This window comes from Notolabrus celidotus, chromosome 15, assembly GCF_009762535.1.
Source record: "Notolabrus celidotus isolate fNotCel1 chromosome 15, fNotCel1.pri, whole genome shotgun sequence".
Lineage (NCBI taxonomy): Eukaryota > Metazoa > Chordata > Actinopteri > Labriformes > Labridae > Notolabrus > Notolabrus celidotus.
In genome coordinates this window covers 8,636,370-8,660,944 of record NC_048286.1, presented here as the reverse complement: position 1 = coordinate 8,660,944, position 24,575 = coordinate 8,636,370, and the positions used below count along the sequence as shown (strand labels likewise).

At 39.4% G+C, this 24,575-nt stretch overlaps 2 protein-coding genes across 3 annotated transcripts in view; one reads left to right on the top strand and one right to left on the bottom strand.

Moving 5' to 3' along the window:
• Nucleotides 1-926: 926 nt before the first annotated feature.
• On the top strand, nt 927-15,755 carry mppe1 (metallophosphoesterase 1). The gene is made up of 9 exons (XM_034703293.1): nt 927-1,496; nt 1,618-1,726; nt 4,058-4,161; nt 7,251-7,331; nt 9,329-9,437; nt 9,823-9,903; nt 12,245-12,367; nt 12,610-12,750; nt 14,602-15,755. Exons 1-9 carry the CDS (start codon nt 1,243-1,245, stop codon nt 14,785-14,787), a joined length of 1,188 nt encoding a protein of 395 aa, XP_034559184.1. The 5' UTR covers nt 927-1,242; the 3' UTR covers nt 14,788-15,755.
• A 4,187-nt stretch (nt 15,756-19,942) lies between these two features.
• The window catches only part of LOC117826315 (guanine nucleotide-binding protein G(olf) subunit alpha), a 63,479-nt gene continuing 58,846 nt past the window's right edge, over nt 19,943-24,575 (bottom strand). For both annotated transcript variants that reach the window (XM_034702278.1, XM_034702279.1), the window contains exons 10-12: nt 24,101-24,231; nt 23,943-24,010; nt 19,943-22,309 (exon numbers count right to left, since the gene is read on the bottom strand). In XM_034702278.1, the coding sequence (XP_034558169.1) occupies nt 22,163-22,309; nt 23,943-24,010; nt 24,101-24,231 (346 nt within the window). In that variant the 3' untranslated portion in view covers nt 19,943-22,162. The remainder of the gene's footprint in view (nt 22,310-23,942; nt 24,011-24,100; nt 24,232-24,575) is intronic.

Genomic DNA, 24,575 nt, shown 5'->3' with positions numbered 1-24,575 from the left:
TGGACATAAAAAAAAACCCATTGTAATTTAAAGATTTCAATTCTAGTCCTTTCTTTTTAAAATAGATTTAATGAGTGTTGTGCCCAAAGTGCTTCACAGAATAACAGACAGACAGAAAACAACAGTAATGGTAAAATCATAAATGGCATTATAAATGAAATACTTAAAAATAAGATAAAATTGACACAGTAATATTAATGAAATAAGTAATAGTGGAAAGACAAGTTAAAAAATAAGGTAGCGTTAACAAGATCAGATCAATACAAGAAATAAATAGATAATTAATATTTAAATAATATAGGCTAAATAAATGTTAAAGCATGATTAAAATAATTATGATTAAAATGATAATTAAAATCGTTGAAATAATATGTGGTTAATAGAACAATGAAATTATCAGTGATTTTTTTAATTACAAAAAAAAATATCAAACGACCCAATCAGCCATGCGATTTATTATTTATATTTCAACTTATTTAAATGAAATTTTGGGATTCGTTTCCACAATAGCTCACACATAATAACGAAACAGATGCCAATAATACAACCAATATAACCTTGCTTCTTTTTGGGATGCGTAGGTCTATGGCATATTGCATTTTACAGATAGTATAAATTGACACCTTCATATAAAAATAGTAGCTTTTATTTTCGTTGTAAAGTATTCTTTTAATCAACACGTTGAATTATTAGATAGGAAATTCTTATCTTAATGATAACAATGATTCGCTATAGCCCCTGAAAAATCTAACAAAACGTAATGTATTCCCTTATTTTGTGTAGAAATAAGTCTAAGTATATAAATAACCATGAGTACACTTTTTTCCTCCATCATCTAAAACAACTGATGTTGTTCTGACTGTGATTGTTTTTTATTTTGAAACATGAAACCGGAAGCGTGTGTAACTTGACTGATGTGTTCTGATTCGAGCTGTGAGCAGTAATTGTGAAACAGCGGCAGGCTGCTGCTGCTCTCCTGTCTCTACAAGCAGAGGACGATTTTTATACAACTTTTTTATCTCGTGCATCTCACATTTTAAATCACCTCAAGACGACAGGGAGTCTTTTTTTTAATTATTATTATTATTCCAATGCAGCTTCAGAGGAACTTACCATGAGCATCACACGGCTGGAGAGCTGAACAACCTCGGGTCTGGAAGAGGGGAAGAAGATGCCTCATGGACCGCTCCATCACCACCAGTGCGCCAGTTCAGGGCATCCCGACCACCGAATAACAAAGACATGCCGAGGTTTAGTGTCAGATGGATGGTGGCGGTGCTGTTGATTGTGGTGGTCGGCGGTGCTTTCTTCTTCTGCGAGTATCTCATTTACTTCCCCACCATCCTTAAGTGCGGCTGGCCGGAGAACAGCCATGCGCGGGCCGGCGGAGAGGGCATCGACGGCCGGTCAGCGGACTCTACGGTCCGCGCTATGGTGCTGTCGGACACGCACCTCCTCGGAGCTGTGGGGGGACACTGGTTCGACAAACTGAGGAGGTAATGTCACTGTCCCTCTCTGTGCTTAAACAACCCTTAATTCCTCCTTTGTCCTCCTCCTCCTGTGCTCTGTTATTTGTAAACAAAAACAACCTATAACGGTGACTTGTTGTCTCCAAAGGGAATGGCAGATGGAGAGGGCTTTCCAAACCGCTTTGTGGCTGCTCAGGCCTGAAGTAGTGTTTATTCTCGGGGATATCTTCGACGAAGGCAAGTGGAGCTCGCAGAAGGTAACGCAGAGCTCCCTATTTTTCTCCTCAGTGCTTTGTCTGCACACTGCTTACATGAGGATGATGATGATGATGATGATGGTGATGGTGATGATGCTTGTGAGAGAACAGTATGTGGATGCAGAGCAGAGGCCAGCTCTCTTTTGTCATCATCAACATCATCAGCAACATCATCATCATCATCATCATCTTCATCATCATCATCATCATCATCATCTTGTACCAACCAGGCATGAGAGGCTGCAGGTTTTGAGGAAAACACCACCAACAGTAACAACAGCAGAAGCAGCAGCCTGCTTCTCTGTCTCTGACATCCATGGTACATCCATCCTTAGGAACAGAAGTCCCCTGGGATTCCTCATACCTCTACCTCTGGGTTGCTAAGTGGGATAAGTCAAGTCAGATTTAAGAAAGAGGAAGTGTTAAGCAAGAGTGCTGCACAGAAGAAAAAAAAGAGAGCCTCATTAAAAAAGGAAACAGAGCTTGCAGACTGTAAAATCTCCACTAATCTACAACATTCCCCCGTCAGCGTCCTTCTTCTTTTTCACACTTGGTCAGCATCTCTCCCGTAATTTGTATTCTGTGCACTTATTGTAAGAGGGAAGGGCTCGAGTTCTTGAAATAACGGAAAGAGAAATACTGGAAGTAGGTCAGCAGCCACAGACTGTTTTCATTACAGATCAATCGGATGATTAATTTCTACACTGGTGAGTTTAGGATGCTGTTGTCATGATTGAAAGGCTGGTGAAAAGTGTCCAAACCCACAGATGAAACCATGAAGTGAGAGTAGATTATTTTGATTGTTGAATTATCTGCCAGTTGTTCCTGATTAATCGTGTGGTTGACACATCATATAATGTAAAAAGATTAATGTTACAAGTTCCAAAACCAAGAAGAAACATCTCTGAGATACTTGTTTTGTAGGGATGCACTTATTAAACCCTCTTTTCAGGATCAGCAGTTAGTTATACTTGAACACAATTAAATGGATACGAAAACAACAGGTAAACATGGGCTACTGACATCACTCCATGGCACTTTATGTGCTGGTGTGTTAAACTGATAGATTGGTGCATTCATTATGTTTTGTCAAACCCAAGGAGATGCAAAGTATTTGATGTCATTGAGCAGCAAAGTCTTTCCCTGAGCTGTGTAGTGCAGAGATACGATTAAAGCAGGAGAAACGGGAGGAAAGGAATGTCAACACTATATTTTATAGAAAATGAATGATATAAGAATAAAAAAAAGAAAGCACTTGTTTTCAACAATCGGTGTCCTTCAGTCTTGAGAGATGTAGCCGATGCAGAAGTCCTGAAAACTGCAGTTCCCTCTTCTTCACTTGAGGCTGGTCGCAGAGGCACTGGAATACACACAACTTTATCATCATCGATAGGCTTCAAAACTCTGCCTCAGAAGCCGATGGGTGACGTCATAGAGACTACGTCCATGTTTAATACTGTCTATGGTTTACACATAGTGTAAAGTAAAGCAACATGTAGTCTTGCATCTGTGATTTTTTGAGCTGTGACAGAGCTCTGTAGCTGATCATAACCTAAAGATACTCAATTTTAAATAAATAACCTCAAAAAAGCTGAAAATCATCAGTTTTTTAGAACTTTAAAGCACAAATATTTGGCTTTTTGATCAATAAAAATGTATTTTTTATATCCATTCATTGATGAAAATTAAGTTAAATTGTCTTTTTGTTCTTGGCTACCTTGAGGAAAATTCAAAGCAGAAGTAATGTGAAAGTTGAGCTGTAGCTGAATGTATTGATTCGTTTTCTGATCTTTCAATGTGTGGAAACAGAGGAAAATAATCATTATAATGTTATAAAAACCAAAGAGACATCTTCAAATCTTCCTCTTTGTCCTTCAACCGTTCAAAAACAAATCTTCATGTCTAAAGAACCTGAACCCAGAACATGTTTGCCGTTCCTGGTCTGATAAATGACTTCAAAGAGCAATAGATGGTTGAAGGTGTTCAACATTAATCTCCAGTCAGTGGACTAATTGTTTGCAGGCTAATTAAAATTAGCATCAGGGAGTTGTTTGCAGACACATCAGCATGAGGAACATCAAGTAAACCCACAACACTGATGTAATTAAAGGTCTCCTGTGAGCTGCTTCAGTCCTGCAGGTGCAACGCTAAATCTGGAGTCAGAATCAAAGCCGGCTGGCTCAGCCACCCATGGGGGCTGCTGGGTGACCCTCTGAGATCCCATTAGCTGGGATCATGAGCAGGGGTGTTGTCGTATTAAAGGCCTGTACTGAAACCTGCCTCAGCTGTGTTTGTGTTGTCCCCTATCTCTCTCTGTCTCTGTCTCTGCAGCACTGGGAGGACGACGTGCGCCGCTTCCACCGGATGTTCAGACACTCAACTGACACGGAACTGGTTGTACTGGTTGGGAATCATGACATTGGTTTCCATTATGAGTAAGGACATGCTTTGTTTGATTGTTTTTATTGTTAAACCTTCAGTCTCGCCTGATCAGCTAACAATGGGAGGGGGAGACAGACTTTTCAAAGAGTTTCGATTGTGAAGTATTTATATATGTTATTCACTGCACCAGTTAAAGAGATATCTGATAACAGACGAGGTTTATACTAACAACAAACTGTGCAAGGAGTACACACACAGAAGGACAACATTTCATAACATTGGAAAACATTTGATTTACAGCTAATTAGGAGAAATTACAATAAAGGTACCTGTGGAGGCATTAAAGTAATGTCTTATTTTGCAGTTGTAGAACTTCTAGATGAAAACAAGCAAAAGACCCAAAATGAATCTGCTGTCAATACTTTCAAATTCACCAAATTCCCTCTGCTAAGAATAGTTCCCTAAAAAGTGCATTGTTTATTTATTTTTAAAGCTCCTGTGAGGAACTTTTGTTTGTGTCAATTCTGGCACCCCTGTGGACAAAATGGTCTTTGCCTGTCTTGTCCTCTCTACGGTTAAGTAGTGTCATCTGATGACTTTTAACAGTCAGTGTGGCATTCACTGTGAATATTTAATCTGAAAAATGTTTAAAAAAGGCTGTTTATTCATCTGCTACCCCCTGACAACAGTTACAGACATTAAAAATTACAGTGTAGTAAATGTCAATCTGGTTGCTGATGGTGTTGTCTTCTTTTGTAAGTCATAAAAATACATCAGTATTAATCTCAGAGTGTTTCATCACCAGCTTAAAAGTCCTCACAGGAGCTTTAAGTCATGTTTTTAAAGCAGAACACTGAGCCTTTTAAGATTATTAGAAATTAAATATGGAACCATTTCGTTTTGGCCAAGCTTGAGAGATTTATGTCTCCAGTTAGAACTTATTTTATGAGTCACAGGGGTTATGGACAGTATCCGTTGTGTGTTTTATCATTTCTGTAGTTCAACAATTAGTAAACATATTAACATAAGCCTTAATCTTAGGACCTGGGGATGAGTTTACACTCTACTATCATTCAACAGGTGCATATCCACATGAAGTGCAACCTGGTGCGGGGTCTTAATTTCACCCACAAACAACCTCACACACATTAGAGAGTGCAGGGTGAGATGATAGTGATTTAGTCTAACTCATGGCAGTGAAAAGGAAGTTTGATGAGTTCAGTTATGCCACCACAAGTTTCTACAAAACCGGTTCATGAGTCATACAAGAACGATGTGGAAAATGGTGTCTCTGTGTGTGTGTGTGTGTGCGTGTGTGTGTGTGTGTGTGTGTGTGTGTGTGTGTGTGTGCGTGTGTGTGTGTGTGTGTGTATTTCTGTCTGCCATACTTCCTTTTTAACCAGTTGGCGTGAGCATTTAATCAGCTGATTTTTGGCTCATAAACATCCCCAAAAAAATCAAGTGTAAGTCTGAGAATTCATTTGTAAATGCTGCAGCTTTTTGCGACTAGCCGCTCCAAATATAGTCGTTGCAGAAACACATACGCCTAACACAGAAACACACTTTCACTCACAGGACTGAACACCATACTAAATGTCAGCCTGCTTTAGGTTAAAAATGTGTCCACCAAAGAGTAAGGTTTTTTCTTTTTTAGGTTTATTTTTGTTTATTTGTTTGTCTTGATTCAGAGACAGGACAGAGGATAGAGCAGGAAGAGGAAGAGAGAGAGGGGACTGACATGTGGCAAAGGGTTTGGAGTCTTGACTTGAATGCAGGCCGTCTGCTTTGAGGGATGTAACCTCTGTACACAGGGCATATGTTTAACATGTTTAACATGTTTATTTAAAGTTTTTTTTTCCTTTTTTTTAACCTTTATTGATGGGACAGCTGAAGAGAGCTTTATAAACATGTATGTGTCATGGAGGAGGACCCAAAACTTACTAAAATGTTTAAGAATTAAATCCAAAAGAAAACACCGTAAACAGAGGGAAAAAGAAACACAACACAAGGAAGACGACAACTAAACTGGAAACAGGGATCAAAAGAACCACACAATAAAACAGGAAACACAAGAAAACACACAAAAGAAAGAATACAACACGAGACATCGATCACTAAACACAAGGAAGACAAAGGATAACTTATAACAGAATAAACACGGGGAGGAACCAAGGCATGAAACACAAGGAAAAAACTAAACTGAACAGGAACTCATGTCAGTATGAATACAAAGGGGACACGTTTGTTGCAAATAGAACCACCTATTGATCAGATAATGATGCAAAGGTTTAAATTTACATAAATGCAGACATACATTTGCATAATCTCCACACCCTGATGTTTATGTAAACTGTATGGCAAATGCATGCCCAACTATCTCAGCTGAGACAATCAAGTACAGGCAGACATAAAGACATGCTGTTCTGAACATGAACACATTCAGGCTCATTAGAGGGCTCGTGAGTTCACATCCCACCCTGACATGAAGTGAAAGGAGGAGGCAGATCTTTATAGAGTCCGTGGAGAAGATAGAGTTAAATCTGTGAGTGGAATAGAAGAAGTTAAGCTAAAACCTTGTGTTCATTTTTGAAGGCCAATTTAGAAAAGTCAGTCAGTTTTGGAAACAAATCAAGGACAGATATGTCCTGAAAGTTGCACAATGTAATGCATCGGACAAAAAGTTCCCCGTTTGAGGCGTCATGTCTTCAGATTTAATGAGGTCCTGATCCAGCGTCACAGTGGTTTTGGAGCCTGTATTTTTTGACGTTTTTAAATTGGATTGCATTATGTTGCAGAGATGTTGCATTTATTGTCTATGTAACCTTCCCTTTGTCAGAAACTCTTCCTCTTAATTTCTCAGGGGGAGATGCAGTGAAAGCAAATACAGCCAGATGCATAAATCCTCCTCCAGTTTTAGTATTTGATGTCTGTGATTCAGAAATGCGGGATTATGTCGACACACAGCCGCTGCTCATGTGTGCTTTTATTTATTTGACTGGAGTAGCAGGAAGGGAGACGGCTCGCAGCTCTTATGTAACATCATGTGACAGACTTACCGACAGACCGACGTGACAGAGCAGTGCAGAGCTGAGCAGCAGGTTTTTGTGTTCCAGTGTGACGAGTACGTTGTTTCTCCATGCAGGATGGACTGGTTCAAGCTGCAGCGCTTCGAGAAGGTCTTCAACGCCTCCTCCACCCGGATCGTCACCAAAAAGGGAATCAAGTGAGTGTTGGTGGGGATGTGAAACGCACAGGGTAACCTGTGACACAGCTGCAGGGATGTGACTCAGCAGGATGGAAGGTCACGGGTTTAATCCCCCTGATTCAGTCTGTGCCAGAAAACGGCTTTTTATACAAGGCAGCAGACAGGAAAACCCCAAACTGCTCCTGAGATCTAATGTACCTGCTAAAGGGCACAAATGACAAATTACATTCCTATTTCACACAGTGCATCTGTGAACACACCGTATCATCAGTATATACCTCTGCAACTGCACTGCAAAAGCCTCCTCGCTGCTGAGGACACATAGTCCTTGGAGTCTGGTGGAAGAAACTGCAAATTATGCAGAATTATTTTTCTTTCATAAATACAAACGACCAAACTCTCTACTATTTAAATGTTTCTAAAAGCAAAGTTTTAGTGTCAACTCTGGCACAGTGCACATCTCTAACAAGTCTGTAATGTTTCACCATTCAGTAGTTTTAAGCCTGATGATTTATTTAAGGGTGGGTGTATCTCAGTCTGTAAGGACTTGTGCCAGGAACTTAAGGGTCACTGGTTTACGTCCTGTTATGGAATACATTTGGAAATACAACTGGTAGCTGAAGGGATGCCAGTTTACTTCCTGGGTGCTGTCAAGGTATCCTTGCACAACCCACCAAACTCTGCTTAGGCTGCCTGACCTTCAGCCCACTGATTTTGGCATCTCTACATTAATGCATGTATATAGGGCCTGTCTGTGCATGTATGAGGGTATTTCAGTGTAGGTCTGCCTATATGTGTGTGTTCAGTGTGTTTTAAGGATAGAAAGTCGAACAAAGTGTACAATTAAAATTAAATCTATAACTTTTCAAATAACTTTTTATGAAAATAAAAGATTAAAAAGCCTTCAATATATACAAAAAAACATCAGAAGATATTGAGCTTTGTAGTAATGCTGCAATGATAAATCATATATAAGAAAATTAAACTACTATTGACATTTAAACAAGAAAAAAAAGATAAAATGAACATCAAGTTTAGTGATAAACAACATTTAAATTATACATAGTTATATATAGTAGAAATGTTTCAGGTTTTGTCCATTTGTTCATCTAAAGCTCCTGTCAGGAGTTTTGAGCTGGTCATGAAACAGGTTGAAATTGATACTGATGCTACTTTATGACCCAAAAAAGCAAACAAAACCACCAGCAAAGAAACTGAAAACATCTGTTAAGTAATTTTGATGCCTGAGATGCTGTGAGGGGGTAGGTGTCAGACCAGATGATGAACAGCATGCTTTAAAAACAGCCTTTCTTTACACTCTCATCAGCAAATATTCATGATGAGTGACATGTTTGACACATAAAAGAAAGAAGGTTGAGATTTCATGTCTGAGAATATCATCATGTACAGGACAAGATCAGTGAAGTGATGAGATGTACACCTTTGACCACAGAGGGTGCCAAAACCAATACAAAATAAAAGTTCCAGACTGCAGTTAAAAAGGTCACCTCAAACAAGAGTTATGGTATCTGGATTTTAACCATTTTTAGAAAGTATTGTACATCCTATTTTTGCAATGCATAAGCAACTAAACAAAATATTGACCGTAAAACTCTGTTATGAAAAAAACCTGTGGATTTGGCTCCTGCAGCTTGCAGTGTAACAAATATGGGAACAAATGTACACGAGGAAGGAGTATTTTGGGATTCATGTTTAAGAATAACTCCATCCACACAGATAACCTGGTTTACAGTGTGGTGATGATACATAGTCCTGTAGTACAATGCTACCTCACAGGTGGGCGTGGTTAAAATACAAACAGATCACACCTGACCGAAGCTGTTATCATGTCTGATTTAAAGCTCAGCAGCCAATTTTTATACTTTTCGAGCAAACAAGGCTCGGCTTTAAGGATCTCTTTAAAGGTTGGCCAAACCTCCTCATGTGATCTCTGCAGTCTCTCAGCAGCTCTTCTCTATTTCATGCCAGACTTACTGAGTCTTTCTTCTCCCCAGTTTTCTGCTGGTGAACAGCGTGGCCCTGCACGGTGACGGCTGTCCCATCTGCCAGTCGGTGGAGAAGGAACTGATCAAACTCTCCAGAGACCTCAACTGTTCCCTTCAGGTGGGAGAAACATTTCCTGGATGTCAGAAGCGAACTAACACACTTACACACACTTTCAGCAGCACCTCAAACACTCTCTGCTGACGGCGATCATGAAGTGTAAAGACTCGAGCTAAGTGAGGAAGAGGGAGGAGAAAATAAGCTTAAATCTAAAGCTCAGTCTCATCTGAAGCAGGTGTTTTTGTGCTTTCTTCACACTTGGTGTTAGTGAAGCACATTCAAAGTTTCAGCTGTTTGCTTCTCCTCCTTCCTGCACACAGCATCTTGAAACAGGAGGATTGGAGAGATATGAAATGAAAAATGTTGGCTGATGTTGGAGGACACGCTGTGAGCTGGCGGACGAGGCAGCTGATGAATTCTTTATGTTGTCCTTTTTTTCCCGCAGAACTCGCAGACGGGCAGCGGAGTGATGGACAGCTGTGAGGGCTCGCAGCTCTATCCTCCAACGCCCCCCATCATGCTGCAGGTAAACTAAAACTGTACTCTGTGTGTGCTGTCTGAAACTGGCAGGGACTCACTCACTCACTCTGTATCCAAAGCTCTGATCCAAACATTCAGCGGAGAAGGACTAAACATTGAAACAATACATCGACTTAAAGAAACGTTGAGATAACATAAACACATTTTATATCCAAAGATAACCAGTCAATATTAATGTTCCTCCTGTTCACACTGGCCTTCAGGTGTCCCTTTCCTTGCTCTTGGTGCAAAGTACATTCAACAGGTGTCAAAAAACGTAGACAAATGAAGTCTTCAAAAAAAGTTACATTTTAGCTTGTAAGAGCATTATTGTATTTCTGCCAATGAAAAAAATAATGTAAGTGAAGACTGAGCCAAGATGAAGAAAAACAACCAAATGTTCAGTCATTACTCTGAGATATAACATTCGCTTAGTTGTGACTTTCTATCTCAGAATAATTTTTTTAATCTCATCATAATGACTTTCTTTTTATTTATTTAACTTTTTTTAGATATATATTTGTTGGCTTTATTGGATAAGACAGCTGAGGATAGACAGGAAATATGGGGAGTAGAGAGTGGGAGAAGACATGCAGTAAATGGTCGAGGCCGGGAATCGAAACCTGCGACCACTGTGACAAAGACTATAGCCTCTGTATATGGGGCGCTTGCTTAACCCGCTGGGCCAACGGTACCTAAACTTTTTTATTATTTATACTATTCATCTAAAAATAAGGACTTTTTATCTCATCATTTCAAGGCTTATGTCTTACTTTAGGAAATTCCACTTTAAACCTCGTTTTTTGTGACTTTTAATCAAAATTTAGATTTTAATCCCAAAGTTTTTATTTGAAGTCCCATAGTTATGAACTCGCTATCTCTTACAAGTTTTTTTTATACCATAAAATTGCCTTTTTTAAGTCATTTTCTTTTCATTTCTCATAACTTAATTTTTTTTGTCATTATTTGAAATATATTTCCTATTTTGTTCAAAATGTTTAGTATCTTTTTATTTTTTTACTTTTATTTAATTTTCTTTAAACTAGCAATCTCATAATTTTAACTTTTTAAAGGACAAACTTAAAATAGGTCACACTATGGCTAAATAAAATGAATAGAGAATAAAAAAGACTGAAATGTTCTTCATCTGTGATGATGTGTATGGCGCAGCACATTTAAACACAGGCTCTGTGACCGGTCATGGTCCTTTAGTGACATTTGAAGAATCCGGTCACAACCAGTTTGGACAGGACAAAGGATTTAATGATCATTACTGTTCAAACAAACATTTGGTCCTATATTAATTTTACTTAAACAGACATAAACATTTTATAACCAACCTTTAAATTGATTAAAGCAAGACGATTATTGGGCGTTTGATTCATTGAGTCCTTTAGTATTATATTTCATATCTGAACTGTTGCAGCAGAGCTTCCGTTTTTCATGTCATTATGAATCCAATGTGGAATTTTTCCAGATCTTTAGTTCCTAACTCTGTCCCGACTTACTCAGATTTTCACTCCTGAACGGTACCACACATTGGAAGCAGTCTGCCCCAAGGCTCAGGTGCTTTCACACATTGACAGGAGCCGTCTCATGCTGAATCATCAATCTTATATGTTGCTAAAAATACACTGTATGAACTCAGCTATAGAAACCCCTAAATGACTTTTCATAACACCACAGCTTAAATGAAAAGCTGGAGCGAGCTGACACAGAATATATGTCAGACAGACAGAGTTGAATAAGAGAATTTCTATAATCTGAAAGTGACTAAACTGGAGAAAGGAAGAAAAATGAGAGAGTTACAAAACATTTACGTGACTCCGAAAGAGGCTGGATTGTTCCTTTTTTACTTTTATTATCATCTATTATTATTTTTTCATCAACAGAGGTCCAGCGTTACTTGATGTTGTCATTGCTGTGGACCATTCTTTCATTTTGTCCATGATTCATTTGGTCTGAGAATACCAGAAAATAATGAACAACATCCATTAGTGTGAGTGCAGAGAGCCTGAAGAGCGTCAGCTAATTACTCATTTTGTTGAGCCAATAAAGATATTCATTTTAAAATGACAGAAAAGCCCACGTTTGAAAAGCTTTAGAGCAAACATTTAGAGTATTTATTTGATAAGTAACTGAAAGAATGATTTGGGTATCATCCGTGATGCTGTTCATTGTTCGGTCTGTTTCATTAACAGCATTAAGTGAGTGCTAATCCAGCTCCTTCTTTTATTTTGTCTGGTGAAATCTCTTCACACGAGTCTCTTTTTTTAAGTCATCATAATGGAAACAACATTTAAATACAAACATGTGGTGTTGATCATATTGTGCTCTCTGTCCTGCAGCACTATCCTTTGTTCAGAGTGAGCGATGCCAGCTGCACGGGTCAGGACGCCGCACCGCCTGAAGAGCGACACCTGCTGTTCAGAGAGAAGTATGACGTGCTGTCCAAGGAGGCCTCACAGAGGGTGAGCAACACTCTGCAGTCTCATCACACCACATCGCCGCTCTTTTCCCTCTCAGAGCTCCTGAAGCGGTTTAATCCAGTTAAAATACAGTACAGCCGTCTGCTGTCAGAATCCGTCCTGAATGGAAACAGCAGATCATGATGAGGATGAGGATGATGATGATGAAACTGATGATGTAAGTGAGCAGCAACCGGCCTCTGAGGCTGATGTGGGTCCTCTCTCTCTGTCTCTCTCCTCCTCAGCTGCTGCAGTGGTTTAAGCCCCGCCTCATCCTGAGTGGACACACCCACAGCGGATGTGAGGTTCTCCATGACAACAAGTACCGAGAAATCAGCGTGCCGTCCTTCAGCTGGAGGAACAGAAACAACCCCAGCTTCATCCTGGTGAGTTTAAAACCCCATCAGAGAGTCCTCTCCATGTCAGTCAGATATGACATTCGTTAACAAAGGTCAAAGTAACAACCTGCATGGTCACACACAATTCAAATGAGCAGATATTGCTAACAAAAGAAAAGCTATGAGTTCGATTTTGCCTCTCCTCCTCCTCTTAATATCACCTTTAATGATTTCACTGTCTGTCACAGGCCTCCATTTATGATAGCATGCTGCATGTGACAGACTTATGATTATTATCATTATTATTTATTTATTTATTTATTTGATTCATGAGTTCAGGACTCGCTGATTTTGCAATCTAATATTTGCTGCATTTCAAAATTGTGAAATCAAACCTTTAAAATTCTAATCTGAGTAATAAGAACATATTGAGCACATCGGCTTGCAGATACACTACATTTTAATTTAAACATCACATCTATGTAGGAAACTTTAGACCTCTAACCCTAACACACCATATTAACCCAAAAAAAAAAAATCCTAAGCATCTAAATACCAAACCTGAATCATGTTGGTTGTAGTTCAAAGCTCTGTCTTCATCTGAAATAAAAACTACAAGGGCAATTTCTTTAACGTGAGATTTTTTTAAAGGTTATTTTTTGCTTCTTTATGTCTTTATTGAGATTTTAAGACAGTGGATAGAGTGAGAAACTGGAAAGAGAGCAGCCAACTGCTTCAAAGGGTGAATGCTCTAAACATGGGGTGCACTATTTAAGCACTGAGCTAAACCTGTTGTCAGATTTTGTTTTTGAAAAATATGAAAAAATATATATATATTTTAATGCCTCAAAATATGTTTCAAAAATATTAAACAAAATCTTAATTCAGTTATAAGTTGCTGTTAAACATCTTGAAATATTTGAATTGGTCTATTTTTATTATTATTATTGGTTAATATCAGGACAATCTTACCAATAATCCTACTACTACCCTGTCCCACTGAATGGCTGCAGTGTAGGTCATAAATCCTGCTTCCCTCATGTTAACAGATGGAACATGGGTCAAACTACAAAATTAAAACTACTGAGGGAGGATCAGAGCAGAGCAAGTAACACATTAGAGATGGGAGATAACAGGAGTGTAACATCTCGCCTTAACATGGCAGTATGTAGACTCTTATAGTTAGTTCTCATCATGTTGATTTATGGCAGTGTTTTGATCTCATTATGAGCAGAAATGAAGGCGCTCCATAACACGGTCAATGTTATGGACATAGAGTATGGAGCCTGGGACTGTTTACCGAAAAGGTGCTGGTTTCCTTCGGAAGCACAGCTGAGGTACCCTTGAGCAAGGCCTGAACCCCCAACAGCTCAGGGTGCTTGGATTGAATAAGGGATGTTCTTCTTCTTCTTCTTCTTCTTTAGAAACAGCAGTACAGGAACCAAACAGCTTCCCATTTTTTACATTTGGATGCCCTCTAGTAGCTGAAGAGACACATTGCAGGCAGCCACAGCTGTCTGCATTTGTACCTGTCACCCATTCCTTTATCTATTCATTCATTTATTCAGTCATCTGTGTGTGTATATTTCACACTAAAAAGAAAAAATGCAAAGCACATAAAGAAGATATCAAAAAGTGTGTGTAGGTGTTGCACAAACCTGTCAGTGTGGCTTAAAAGGAAAACCATAAAGGTGATACAAAACCACCAAAACAAAGTAGAAGTCAGGTTTCAGCTCTGACTGTGAAGAAATGAAGTTAAACGAGAGGAAAAACATGAAAAACAAAAGAAACTTATGGTGTTGCCATATGCCTCTTGAGGATGGTGTTTTTGTCAGCAGAGAATTTCTAAGACTTCTTTTATTCACTCTCCTTCCTCTCCCCTCGTCTCCCTCTCCTCAGGCATCGGTGTCCCCCGACTCTTACTCTCTGTCCAAATGTTTCCTGCCAGAGGAGAGCACAGTGATCGGGGTGTACTGCTCGGCCGGCGCCTGCATGCTGCTGCTCTTCCTGGCTCACTGTATGTGGATGAAAGGCCTGCTGCAGTGCCTCAGCCTCTGCCTGCTGGGCAAGCACAAGTCCCTGTGAACTACATTAACCAGCATGCACCACAGCCCCAGCACTGAGCCATGAAGTCACATAAAATTGGTAAAATACTTGATGTGAGGATTTGCAAATGTGACGTTGTGTCCTCCTCCTCTTCAGAACGGGTCAGAATTCTGTTTGTACAAACTGGTTCACACGTTTAGCAGCGCAGGGAAGGAGTTTCTATTTTAGATGTCTTTTAAGGACTCAGATTTTATCCCTGCTGATAACAATGATGATTTTAAGGTTTTAGCCAGTGATCAGGAAGCAGAAGTGTGCCAAACTGTTGTCTCAAATCATATCTGGGTTTGGTTTACCTTGATTAGGAGTGCCAGACGGGTGGAGCTTAAGGAGAGTAAACCACTGAAGAGTTCCTGTCACTGACTTTATAAAAGTTTTTCTGTGTTTTGTGGCATTAAACGAGACAAAGGGAACAGGAACACATGTAAATATAATCTGTCCTTCGTCTGATTGGAGGTTGTTCAGTCAGATGTTGGTTTCTGTCTCTTCACTCTGATGTTTGCTGTGATCTGGTGTGAACACGCTCTCTGTTTCTGTCGTTGACGTCTGATAATCCATCCAGGTCTTTCATTGTTTTTAAGATGCATATCTGAGAATATTTATTGCTGACTTTCTGTGCCAAATGTTTGTGAGGGTTTTTTGCCAAAATTGTTCAAATGTTTATGATGAAGCTGTAAATAATAAATCAGAATCTTACATTCTGTTTTAGAGAGTTTATGGTGTTAACTAGAGGTTGATGTGCATTAAGACTCAGTTTGAATCACTTTATCACTTTATGGATGAAATGCTAAATGTCACAGGTGTTTAGAGTCTTTACATGACTTTTAAAAACCTTGGATGGTGGCAGAGATGGACACACAATTGTGGTATTGAAATATATGAATGTGATTTAAACTCAAGGAAGTGTTTGCAAATGCAAAGTCGTGTCAAATAAAAAGAACGTTTCAGAAGTACAGTTTTTGAAGCCATCTTCCTCACAGTCCTGAAAGCTGAATTAGTAAATATGCAATCATCCTAACTCCCCAAATCAGTCATAACCAGCCCCTGTAGAGAGCTGGACATGAATCCTGGCACCTTTTATGATCTAACAAAGCAAAGCAGACCATCAACAGCCAGGCTCATTATTGCTCTAATATTATAGTTCAGGCCTGAGAGCGCCGCTGTGGACTAAGTATCAGACAAAGTGATCAACAGCATTTTGCCAGAACAGATGTTTCTCACAACTGTTCTCAAGGTGTGATACTTTGGACTGTTAAAGAAACCAGAAACACATGAACAGGAAAAGATCAGTAAGATTCAAGGCATCGCTTTGCCCACAGGGGGCGCCAAACAAACTAAAAATTCCTTACATAAATACGAGGAGTACCTGCTTGAATCACTCAATCCATGTGGCTGTGCTTCTTTTTCATGAATACATCCAAAAGTCATCTTTTTTAAAAACTTGTCTCTTGAGTTAGTGCTGTTGTTAAAAGACAAAAATAAAGTCTTTGGAATTCTCTACAGATGTTTTTAAACCTCAAACTCACCTTCCTTCAAATTAAAGGTACAGTGTGTTGTATTTAGCAGCATTTAGCAGATTAGACTTAGAAGATATGGGATAAAATATTCATAAGTATTTTTAAATATGTCTATCATCACCTGAATATAAAAGTGGTTTTGTTTCTGTGAACTTCTGTGATGCTTTGATATCCACAGTTCATAAGGAGCAGGTCCCCTTCTGCTGAGGCCCCCATACGGTAGCACAGCATGGACAGACTAGTGACAGCCAACATGTGGTTTTGTATTTAGTGAGTGACTGATCGTTTGGAAGATGATGATGAAGAGAGTGATTGTTTTGTGAGAAGTTTATGATGGTAAAAAATTGACAAGTGGAGGATCATACTTATCATGCATCACAGGAACTTCTCGTCCTTGATGGCCACCATCTTTTGACCAACGTGAGGGGTGAGTAAGGGAGGGTTTCAATCTAGAATTGGACATCCAGCTATCGCTAAATATTTGCAATTCTATACACTTAACCCTTTAAGTGTCTGTAAGCTTCTTTTTTGTGATAACATAAAAAATTTTATTTAAAAAAAAAAGTCACAAAGTTTGATCAGCTTCAGCAAGCAATGCTGAGTTAAACTGGATTAAAAGATTAATTTATATATATAAATATTTTTAAATTACTGGGTGTGGGGGCATTTTTACTTTTATTTGACAGGAAACGCGGGGAGTAGAGAGCGGGGGGGGGGACATGCAGCAAACAGTCAAGGCCAGGAGTGGAACCCACGATCTCTTTGACGAGGACTACAGTCTCTGTACATGGGGCACAAGGCCAAACTGGCAGGCCAACAGCACACCGTCTTTTAATGATTTATTTAATTACTCAAATATTCATTTTAAAGCTAGGGTTGGTCAGAAAACTAAGCCACAGAAAACTAGCATTATTTTGAATGTAGCATTTCCTCAGGACTCCGTCTAACCCCCCCTCAGAGCTCCTCCAAAATTACGTCCCCCGCTCACATGCACGAGTGCCGCTGATTTGCGACCACATGATTGTGACCGATTTCAAACGGGTCCTCAGCACATCGTTTGTGTTTTGCACTGCGTTAACTCATGTCTCACTCAGCGGTAAGAAAACACCAAAACATTATCATAGTGAAAGCTAACTTTAAATTAACTTTAAGGTAAACCTATAGAATATTTTCAAGATCTTGAAAAAGTTTCTCAGTATTCATCTTAATTTTCCCTCCATGTCCTTTAACGGCCTCCATACTGTTGTTTTCTCCATATGCTCCAGCAGTTTGATACATGATAAAGAGAGGGAAACCATTCTTTATATACAGGTATGACAAAGTGTCACTTTTTTGTAATGTTCAATCAAATTGAACCCTTTGTGATTTTGAGTCAGACCTAATTTTGTAGAAAAGTCTCTGAACATCTGAGTTCAAACCCTCCACAAGTCATTTTACATTTTCAGCTGGAGTTCTTTTTACTGACATCTCTCTCGTTCTCTTTTGTTAGCCGATCTGCTACAAAGTTACACTCTCACAGAAGTCATGAAGTCAGCGAGGGATCCCCAGAAACTGTTTCTTCTGCAGAGGTCGACTCAGGCAGAGAGAGAGGGTAATTTAGGATAATCTAACTGTGTATCAGAATGAATAAACTAGTCTCAGTTTGACAGCTTAACATGTCAGAGGAGGAAAATCACAGGTGTAAATAATAATCTCATTGAACTGCTTCATTTTCAGGATCCTGATATCACGCATGCTGGGCTGAAACATTCACGTGTGGTTTACGGTGACACTTGAACAGAACAGAGACATCTTTAATGTTTTCAGTAACACCTGTGTTTCTCCTGCTTTGACCCGTTCACATGTCTGCTGTGAGAGAAGCCAGTATTTATACCAAAACAAGTCTGCTCAAACAGGTTAGAGAGAGACTGCATGCACCCAGACTGCTCACCTACAAACACTGCGTCCACATTATCAGGTACAAGCTGATCTATTCTAGTTCAGTGGTTTTGGCTTTTAATGATGGATTAAATATACAACCCTGATTCCAAAAGTGTTGGGACCCTGTGTAAAAAGTTAACAAGACCTGTCTTTCAACAAAAACAGCTGTTGTATTTTGAGTCTCATAGTGGGCCGAACATTTTACTCTTTAAGCCCTGAAACCTGCTGCAAACACACCAAACACACAGGTTACCCATTCACCTGACATGTTTACTGCAAAAGAACAGATAGATTATGAAAATGAAGAAGGTAAAGTTGACTATTTTGGACCCCCCAGCTCCGGCATTAACAGTTCGCTTGCTGGACAGTGTTGTATGGAGGGGTCCAAAAAGGCTATGAATTTCTACCAGATTATGCAAACTGCAAATATTATTTTTCCTCACTTTGAGAAAAAAAGTCTCGGTGCGCCGTTCAGGTGCCCTCTGTCAGCTGTTTGATAGCAGGACAAAATAGTAGTTACTTTAATTGAAAAATTACAGTTAATGACTTCTCTGTTTTTCACTTTGCAAAGTTATCCCGTGGGCTGGATTGGAACCTCTGGCGGGCCAGTTTTGGCCCGCGGGCTGTATGTTTGACACCCCTGCTCTAAATGTTTTCAGCAGCTGAAGAGTCAGGACTAAAGACAGTCTAGTTTAGCACCTGGACTCTTCTACTACTGCGCCATACATGCAGAATGTGGTTTGGATTGTCTTGCTGAAATATGTAAGGTCTTTCTGAAAAAGTTATTTTCTGGATGGCAGCATATGTTGCTCCAAAACCTGTATTGTTCTACTTTAATGGTGCCTGCTAAGATGTGTAAGCTACCCATGCTGTGGGCACCTACACATCCCCTTACCTTCATGGATAATGGCTTTTGAGCTGTGCACTAATACAAGCTAGGCAGTTCCTCTCCTCTCCTCTCTTCTTTAAAGTGGAGGACATGGAGTCCATGATTTCCAAAGAGAATGTCGTATTTTGACTCGTCAAACCACAAGGAAGTTTCTCACTTAGCATTACTAAGCTTTTTCAGTACTTTGTTGACCATGCATCATATTTATAATGAGCATATATATTTCATAAAATAATAAAATAGTTCAGTTTCAACTTTTGATATCTTGTCTTTGCACCATTTACAATTAAATAAAAGATTTAAATTACTTAAAATCGGTTAAAATTTTACAGCTTCCCTGCTGTTTATAAAAACTGTGGTTATACAATAATGCTGTTTTTTTTCCTGGTTATTATAGTCTGTTTATATTCAATTATATTACTACTTTCTGGTCATAGCAAGTCATGTTGTGCTAAGCTTCATTATTCCCTGCTCTTGTGTTTACAGACCGAAAAATACAATAAACTCTTACTATAATTTAATCTAGACCAAACTATATAAACTAAAGCTATGACCTCAGTAATAAATATTTCACCCATATGTTTCAGGAAAATGACAAGCCCCATTATTAACTCTTTAAAGGAAGAAATTCTTGCAGAGTAGTTCTATTAAATTGCATTAAAACAACAAGATGTACCAAATAAAGTGAAAACTGCGTGTATATCTGAGTCTGACCCATTGATTAAACTCCACAGCACTCTCCACCATGAAAACAAACCAATCAAAAAATCACCTCCGTGGTAACAAATGTGAACACAACTGGACACCAAGATGGAAATAAAGCAAAGTCCTCTAATGTGCCTCTTTATTTAAAGAAAATAAAAATGTCATTTAATCATCCTCCCAGGCCAAACAAGGTTTTTGCACCTCCAGTCAGTTCACTCTCTGTCGGGGATAGACGTGTACTGTAGCAGAAGAAAAGGCTGATGCTGTTTGTACAAGGAGAAGAGCTTGTCTTGTTGGGTGCTGCTCACACATTCATAGTGCCTGTGCCATCAGTATGGCTCCAAAGGACCAAAGAATTACTAATATTGCACGCTCTCATTTATTCATCTCCATTCTAAACATGCTTTCCTATGTGTGTATGTATACATATTTACCGTATACATACATAGGTATGTACACCTAGGCACACACATAATTAAACATGTATAATTGTACATATATATTTATATAGACCTATAAATTTACATGTACATACATTTATAAAATTTTACACACACAGCACACTTGCCCTCTCTCTCTCTCTCTCTCTCTCTCACACACGCACGCACGCACACACACAATGCGTCTGTGAGTCTATGTTTGTTTTATGTACACATGCGCACAGGCACGCACATCAGTACAGATCTCACACACTTCATATCGAAAAAAACGTTGGTTCCTATTAAAACAACACCAGGTTGCAATTTGGACACTTTCAATGGATTTCCAATGTTTGTTTAAAGCTGTGAAATTCAAAAAAATAAAAGAATTAAAGGAGGAAAAATAAAACCAACAAAAAAACAAAAGGCATGGCGCTGCAACATCTGGTCTTCACTGCAGGTAAGTGGTTAATTTGCATAATGTATACAGGTTTTTAGGATTTTTTCCCTATTTTTTATTTTTTACTAAACAGCATTTCCTCTTTTTTTATAAACCAGAAAAAACTAAACTCTACAGAGAAAGTCCTCTACCCGCAGTCTTCCGCTGCTGATAGAGATTGACATCAAGCTGTACAGCGCAGTCGAAAACATACTTACATCTGAGCTCATTTACAGGTACAGCCATAATCAAGGCACAAAGATCTACAAGTAGATTTGTTTTTCTTTCAATTAAGTTGTACAAAATAATATTACATTTTACAGTCTGTACAGGATAATTCAACCTTGCACAGTGTACAAGTTAACAAAAAAAAAAAAAAAAAGGAACAATACATTTTCTCTCCCGTCCCCCTCCCTCCCCTCCCATCAGTATCTCTACGCTAAAAGGATGGTTTGTGTGGAAAAACAAACAAAAAAAAAGGAGGCAGGTCCGAGTCCGTGGAGGCAGCAGGGCTAAGGTGCAGAGAGCTCAGTCCCTTTCCTTCATTTCAAATCCTTCTTTGTGTCGTCGAGTTTCCTGCCCCGCTTCTCCCACTTTTTTTTAAATCCTTCGTTCCTCACGTCTCTCGGCTGCTCGGTGCACCCTGCAGCTCGGCAAAGCTAACATCGTGACAGGGTAATAAATATTGTGATGCTACATTGTGTGTATGCTTCCTCTGGAGAAAAAACAACAACCGAAAAAGAAAAAAAAATATTAAGGAACCTGATGCAAAGTGCATTTATCTCCACATCCACTCGGATCCTCTCCGTACGCTCCTGTCTTTCCGGTTGACAAGAAGCGAGATAGAGGGGGTGACAGGGCAAAAAAAAGAGAGGAAAAATTAAAGAAAGTAGAGGGGTCAAAGGTCATGGTGGTGATGCCAGCTTTGACCAGCAGGCAAAACACACACATATGCTCACTCACATGGCATTCCTCCTTCTCTTCATCACACACACACATCAACACACTCACACTGCCTCTACACTGAGGTCCTGTAGGTGTGTTTTTATGTTTCACACCTGCCAGTCCAGGTCCAATGACAAAGCCAAAATTCAGAAAACAAAGGGGAAAAAGGAGGTAGCCCAAGGCTTAGTGGAATGACAAAAATCAAGGCATTCAAAAGGATAAAGAAAAAAAAAATCAGCGGCACGCAACAATTTGTTCCCCAAAACTTCCTTTCACGTTGGTGAAAACGGGGATGAATCTGTCTCAGAGAAATCAAAGAAGAAGAAGTACAAAAAGCCGAGAAGTTAAGAAGAGGAAGAGGATTTGACACACTTCAGTAGTACTTCATAGTCCTCGACAGGAGGGGTGGTCGGGGGAGTTGAGGGTCTTCTTTGGGGTGAGGAGGAGGAAGAGAAGGGGTTCGTCAAGGATGCAGAATGGTGGAGGAAAAAAAACACAGAAGGCTGACGGAGGCGGTCTCCCATCACAAGAGTTCGTACTGCCGCAGGTGCATTCTCTGGATGATGTCCCGGCAGTCGTTGAACACCCGCCGGATGTTCTCTGTGTCCACGGCGCAGGTAAAGTGTGGGTAGCAGTAGTGTCTGCCATCGCCGCTCGCAGTGCTGATCCGCTGAGGGGGGAGACAAGGGGAGATGTTAGAGGGAGTAATGAGACATGGACTAAACTAAGGTTTCTCTTTTGGCCATGTTTAACCCTGAAAAATCAACAGGTGTGCTCCTCTGCTGTGGTTCCAGACTTGGAATCAGACCGCCTGCTTTACATGATCAGGTTGTCCAAATTTTCCTTACTTTGATACTTTTGGAAACCATTTGCTTTTTCTGCTATTTTTACATTTGACAGTATGAAAAAGCACTGAAGCCAAGAAAGTAAAATAAAATCCCAAATAATAGAGAGAGCTAGCAGAGAGAGTGTGAAACTTAAAAATGAGAAACTATTTTCTGATCGTTTCACAGAAGTCACACCCTGAGGAACTTATGAACACATCAACATCTCCACAAAAACACACAGGATGGCTCCTGATTTCGTTTTTGCCTGCTGCTGACGTTGTGCTTCTTCTTCTTCTTGCCTGCTGTGTCTCCCTGATCTACCCTCCATCACAGCTACTACACTGTTAGCCCTCTTCATTTATAGGTTTTTGTTTAGTCCTTCTAGCATTTAACAAAGACGCATGTTACGTTTCTGTCTGTTGCAGACAAACTGAGAGCAGAGGAGAGAGACAGTGATGTCACGTGGTCCCTTAAATGTTTCTCCTTCACAGCACTGCATGATAAAAGATGCTCCAGATTGACCACATTGATAACAAAATTAGAAAAAACAGACGGCAGAATACACATACCGCACACCTCCTCTGAATTATGAATGAAAATTCACAGGAAATATTTTACTTTTGGGGTTTTTACATAATTTTTTGGATCGATGGAATTCATCAAAACATTATTTTCATGCAGTCTGGAAATCAAAAATAACTAAACTAACAATTTGAATGGCGAGGTGTTGATGTTTTCTTGCCGAGGCATCAAAACAAGTCTTGATATCATTTGATTTTTACTGGTGTGATATCGAAGTTGAAAATTCTGGTATCACAACCACCCTAGTACACGAGGTGTGCAATTTAACCGTTAAGCAAAACCAATTCCCCTCAGGTCTTTTCTCAACCACGGTACAATATGTCGTACATCAACTGTTCATAATGTTGCGAGTTTAGTGTCTGTTTACTTTGTTTATTCTTGGATTATGAATTTACTGCAAAAACAGTACACTTGATGTTTTTACTATCGTGCATGTTGTACTATTTTGTGTTAGGAGACCCAATCAAAACAAGTGAAGCTAGTCCTGATGAACTAATCTTTCTGTTCACTCAGGTGCATTTACATCATTTTGAATATTGATAAATTGACACCGGCCCTTTAAAAAACATACCATATAAATAAGAATAAAAGAGTGTCCACATGTGAGGAAGACTGTGAAAAAGCTCCAGAAAAAGATCAATGGACCTGGACTTTAGAATATTTTGTGTTTTTTGTCCAGAATCATGAAATCAATGGCTGCCAGAAATGAGCTGCAGGCGACATGTCCTCCCGAGAAGGTTACAATCAGCAGAAGTGTTTTATCAAGTTCAAAGCATTGTCGTCCTTGTTTGTGTTTGGCCTCATTAAAGTGAGTTATGAATTAACAGGGCGAGGCTGTCCATTCATTAAGTTCATCTCACTCCAAACAGTCCAGAGAAGCAGCGTAATACTTACAAGGAACTCGTCTCGGATGAAGAACTTAGCTCTTGTCACTCTCGGGTCCTCACCGGGTTCAGGAGTTGCTAAAAATGAAAACAGATTCACCGTCAACAACCACAGACATGAACACAAACTCCATAAGTGTGGAAGTTATTTTAGTGACAGGAACAAACCTTCATTTGGTATGGTGTAGCGAGCATATTCAGGGAAGTAGTCTTCAATTTTGGATTTTCCAGCTAATACTTTCTCAGCCAGCATGTCCTGTTTGTTCAGGAATAGTATGACCGATATAGTGCGTAACCATCTGACAGACAAACACATTAAAGAGGCAGGTTAGACATGTGAACAACAGTCTGCAAGGCTCCAGATGAAGCATCACTGAACTCAAACATTTGCCTCCAGCGCAAATATCATATTTCAATAAAGGAATTCAATTATTTGTTATTTCATAAAGTATCAAAGGCATGAACGTCTTCGTCTCTTCATACATTGACATCTGGTCACTTCTGCTGTTTATATTTACTTGTAAAGCACTTTGTAACTTCCTTGAAGTACCAAATAGATGGAATTATTTGTATTATTGACGTGCTGTTTGAGGCTAGACATTTTGCTTCAACAACAACGAAGAGATCAGTTTACTTCTCTTGA

What these genes read in the sequence shown, in the direction of transcription:
- mppe1 (XM_034703293.1), top strand. Translation starts at nt 1,243, where the DNA reads ATGCCGAGGTTTAGTGTCAGATGGATGGTGGCGGTGCTGTTGATTGTG. An exon ending in GCAAGTGGAGCTCGCAGAAG is followed by an intron (nt 1,727 to 4,057) that starts GTAACGCAGAGC and finishes CTGTCTCTGCAG; the next exon opens with CACTGGGAGGACGACGTGCG. An exon ending in GACATTGGTTTCCATTATGA is followed by an intron (nt 4,162 to 7,250) that starts GTAAGGACATGC and finishes TTCTCCATGCAG; the next exon opens with GATGGACTGGTTCAAGCTGC.